General features: G+C 40.9%; 1 protein-coding gene across 1 annotated transcript; it reads left to right on the top strand.

Annotated features, from left to right (window-relative positions):
* The first annotated feature begins 1,705 nt into the window (after positions 1 to 1,705).
* On the top strand, positions 1,706 to 4,816 carry foxd2 (forkhead box D2). Its single transcript, XM_085982883.1, has one exon. It carries the CDS (start codon positions 3,189 to 3,191, stop codon positions 4,245 to 4,247), a length of 1,059 nt encoding a protein of 352 aa, XP_085839009.1. The 5' UTR covers positions 1,706 to 3,188; the 3' UTR covers positions 4,248 to 4,816.
* The last annotated feature ends 216 nt before the right edge of the window (positions 4,817 to 5,032 follow it).

Raw genomic sequence — 5,032 nt, forward strand, 5'->3', positions numbered from 1 at the left:
AAATAGGCTCAAATTCAACAGATTGGGAAAATCGGAGCGCGGAAATAATTTTGAAAAAATACTGAGCAAAGAGCCTTTGTGCAACATCTATAAATATCCTGCTTTTCTTCCTAATTGTTTAAATCACATTTTAAATGCAGGGTACATATAATTATATACATTATATAAGTGTGACAGCTGGACATGTGCGTGCTCTGGCTGTTTGCGCACTTGCGCGTGTTAAAGGAATGGCTCACAGACAGGTAGATCATTAGAGATAGAGAGATTACATGGTTGATGTTGGTAGCGACACTGTCCTAATCCCTAGTTTTTATTTGGCAGCACTCGGTTTCTTTAGGGACGCTTGTGATCAGCTCTATGTTTAGTTTAAATCAGCTTGTATGTATTTGTGGAGTGCCTTGGAAATCAACACGAGAGATCACATAATCATTTAGAAAGTACAAACTGTTGGGAATTTGAAGACTGAGTGGCATTTGGAATTGACAGCTGTTTGGTCATGTTTACTGCTGCTTTACTAGAGAAACACGGTGGAGTGAAAGCCCACCCCAGCACCTGTTGCAGTGCACCAAGCACGACACGCCGAATACTACACCTCTTAGCTCGCCTTTAATGCTCAGTCCTGCTTCCTTGCTTTACAAGTTCCTAATCGCAGGGGAACAACATGCCATTTCAGTCACTTGCAACAAATTTATTTCAACAAAGAGGTGGGTTTCTACAATAGTTCTCAAAGTAAATCAACTGGCAGTATGAACCAGGACCAGGCGAGGTCAAACTGGACATTTTAACAATTCGCTCGAATCTGTACAAATCTTCAATACAGTCAACAAATAGAAAACTATCCGTTTAACAAGAACGCTTAAACCAGATACCACGCGCAGCTGAACTCTCTATGGATATTTATTTATGTAGTCACATCAAGCCCGGTGTAGCAGCACTGTGCACTAAGGCTATCTTGAAACATAAAAGTTTGAAATCAAATATTCCCTTAGAAAATGCAAGTTGGATTGAACCAAGTAATCAGGCGAAGTTACTCTAGGAAATACTACATATAAATATATATATATATATATGTGTGTGCGCGTGAAGTTCTTAATTATCTTAAGTCACTTGAAATAGATTGGTGGGTCAAGTCTAAATATTGAGGGAGTTCGTTGCCATAATTGTGGAACATTGCGGTTAACAATATATCACAGGGATGCTCGCAGATTCATTATAGAACAGCGAGTACTTTGTGAACATTACTAGCGAGCGGCCTTTCTCCAATTGTATACAATCAACCCTGCCACGTCAGGCGCCTGTCGGATAAATTGTGATTATATCCAATAAAGTTTGCAATTATCTGTTTTTGTGGCTGCAATGTGCGTTTTCGCAAATTATTGCCTTAAGCCGCTAAAAAGAAACGTGAGCAATCAGCATGTTCGGTGCTTGTGGTGATGAACAAAGTATTCGCCATGATGCACACAGAACTAGTCTTGAAATTTAGCCATGATAAAACGAATATTTAGATAATATTGTAACATTCGGCATTCTGGCCTTCAAGTGTTGTATTTGGGAATGTATCAGGAGACACGTCAATGGCAATTTATGGGTTCAGCTTAATCGGAATATAAATTTACACACGAGGTGATCTTTCAAAGGGCGCCGATGTTTGAAATTGAGTGCGAATATTTTTTTTAACCAATTTTGGATTGCAGATTAAAAAAAGGAAAAAGTAGTATGTCTTCCCAGCTCCAGTTACTTGCTACGCGGTCATAAACACCAATATGTGTGTGTGTGTGCGGCTCTGCTGATGGACATATTCCAGAGCTGAAAAGTGAAGCACAGCTCCATCAATAATATTCACTCTCTCAAAAATAAATCTGAAGTTGATTTATTTTATGAGCTCCCACTAGACTGGTTGTGGTGAGAAGCTCAAAGTGAACGGAGATTGTCAGATTACCCTAATACTGCGGGTTCTTGTTTCGTGTTCTTTCACAATTAACGTTGTTGTCTCTTTCTTCCCCGGCACATTACAAGTCTGTTTGTAATGATGAGCATGTTGTATTTTTCTGTTGCCAAACAGCAAACCTACCGCAGTTATCTATTTGAATCCTTGGAATTATTCCTCATATATTTTATATGTAAATATATGGAGATCCACATATCTACTCATGTTAATAAAGCCATATCTTTGACGAGGGGCCGGCTTAAAAATCATATAAAATATACATTACAGAAGCTACTTTAGACGACCAAGAACATTTTTAGTAAATTCTCCAGCGAGTGAAAGGCGTGTCGTTCAATTGGCGGCTTTAATTGAACAAACAAAATAATCTGCAAAAATCTATTTCTTTTTGTTTGAAATTCTCGTGCCGGAGGGATGTTTGTTGCTTTAAAAAAAAAATTAAAGCAATGTGTGTTTTAACAAAGCTGCCCAATGAATCCCTACCACCAGCCAGTTACTGTACGGGACTACAGGTCAGGCTTCATTCAGTGGCAGATTGTGAAAAATAGAAAGGATATAATCATAGAACAGGTGCTGTATACACTGAAAAACATTATATTAACACAACTCACTTAACAAAGAAATAGAGAAAATTATAGATAGCATACTTTAAATCAGATCACATAAAATATTGGCAATTACAGTGATAAGAAAAAGCACAAATTGCAGGGTGAGCGATATTGCTGTTGGTCTTGTTGGGAGGGGGGCTGACTGCCTGGTGGATTGGTGATCCCTGTCACATCTCCCTTTAAGAGGAACCCGGGGCTGATCTCCGACAGGGAGGCCAGCTCGCCCCTGACGTCACAGCCACGTGACGCCCCCTGTCGGATAAATGTCTATTGACAGCAAATTGAGGAGCAGAAGAGGCTTCCGCAGCCTGGCTCAACTCTGACAACTTTTTAAAAAAACTTTTTGCACCCAGCCTCGAACGGCTGGGCAACCATATACAACCCCTATGCACGTGTCTGTAACAGGGAACGGTCATCCAGCGGCGATATAAAACCAAAGGGAGAGAAAAAAAACATCTACAGCGATCAGCAAAGTGGTCGATGAGGAAAAAAAAGAGAACAAGGACCTCTTGGAAAGGACTGCGGGCTCACTGATAGCGACTTCTTCTCCTTTTAGCCATTCTGAGCCACTCCACTAGGGGGTCTGGGAGACTGGAGATTTGCTACCGACAGAAACACTGAAGATCACTTCAACAATGACTCTAGGTGCCGACATGTCTGATCACTCTCTGCTCTCCGAGGATACGGATATTGATGTGGTCGGTGATATGAACGGCAAAGAGGGGAAATACGGCAGTTTTCACTCAGACAATGATTCAGATGATAACTTAAGCAGAAACGTTTCTGAGAATGCCGAGTCGTCGGACTTGTCCAGCGGATCTGACCCAAGTACAACCAGGGGAAGTGACAAACCGTGTAAAAGTACTCTGGTTAAACCTCCTTATTCTTACATCGCTCTGATCACTATGGCCATCCTCCAGAGTCCAAAAAAGAGACTAACACTCAGTGAAATCTGCGAGTTTATCAGTAATCGTTTCCCCTACTACAGGGAAAAGTTTCCTGCCTGGCAGAACTCCATCCGACACAATCTGTCCCTCAACGACTGCTTCGTGAAAATACCTCGGGAGCCCGGGAATCCTGGCAAGGGCAACTACTGGACCCTCGACCCCGACTCTGCAGACATGTTTGACAACGGCAGCTTTCTCCGGAGGAGGAAACGGTTCAAAAGGCAGCAACCGTCCGAGATCTTGAGAGATCACGGCAGCTTCATGCCAAGTTTTGGATATGGACCCTATGGTTGCGGCTATGGCATCCAGCTGCAGAATTTCCATCACCCCCATCACCATGCTTCACCGAGCACTTTCCCATTCCAAACTCCACACTGTGCAGTGCCATCTCCAGCCTCAATGTTCCCAACTCCAGCTATCCCCTCGCTTTTACACGGCAACGACCTAACCAGGAAATCCTTCTACCCACAGTTGAGTCCCACTCTACCCAACCTGCAAGGATTGAAAGTTGACCCGAGCCAGTCCAGGCCTTCCTTCTCCATAGACAATATCATAGGGGCTGCTCCGTCAAATGCCCCCGGGTCGCCCTATTCAGCCCCGGCTGGAAGCCAAGCCCAGGTCCTGGCAATGTTAACTCCGGCACTCACACAGTCCCAGAACCCTCTAAACTTAACACACGAAAATGTTCTACAGACTGGACAGAACTTTTCAAGTAAACTCACAAATATTAACACCTGTCACTATTAAATTTCTCGCCCCGTGTAAGGTAGGAATTATACATTTTTGAATATTTGGAACCACACAAATATGATTCTGTGCTGAAAAAGACAAGATATATTTATCATATGTATATATGTAAAATATAAAGAATGCGTGGGGAATATTGAATTCTTAATGTCATACTTTATAGCGTTATCTGTACTGAATGTTAAGTCTTTTCAACACTTTGATACACTATACTGTTCTAGCACTGTTGAAGGACGGTTAGGGACCCTCAGGATTATTAAACCGAGTTTTGATGTAAAATGCGCAATTTACAGAAGAAATTGACGAAAGGGGAATTAATAAACCAATCTTCTAACATTTCAGTTACCATTAAGGTCTAGTCCCTAATTATCGGTTTTATGTTTTTTTTGTAATTATTTGTATATAGATATAGGAAAGATGTACAACATACACACCTCCTGCCTGCTGTCCCGTTGGTTGTGCATCGATCTATTTTATGGGGAAAGTCTGTGAATAATACAGTGCTATATGTTTAAAATGTTCATCAGGTCTTTTGGTGTAAATTAATAAATGTTTTGAACTCTGAAAAATATGTCTTCACATGTATTTGTACATAATATTTACACATAAAAATTAAAACGTAGTTTTAAGTAACTATCAGGGCTTACGATTCACAACAATTTTAGCAGAACTAAAGAATAGCGGTAATACAATACGCTTCTGTTAATTTTAACATATTCTACCAAATACATTAACTATGGAATTGTCCGAACAAAATGAGTGTTTCCAAGTTTAATAGAATATTT

This window comes from Somniosus microcephalus, chromosome 3 (assembly GCF_052327205.1).
Source record: "Somniosus microcephalus isolate GS21.2 chromosome 3, FLI_Smic_1.0, whole genome shotgun sequence".
Classification (NCBI taxonomy): domain Eukaryota; kingdom Metazoa; phylum Chordata; class Chondrichthyes; order Squaliformes; family Somniosidae; genus Somniosus; species Somniosus microcephalus.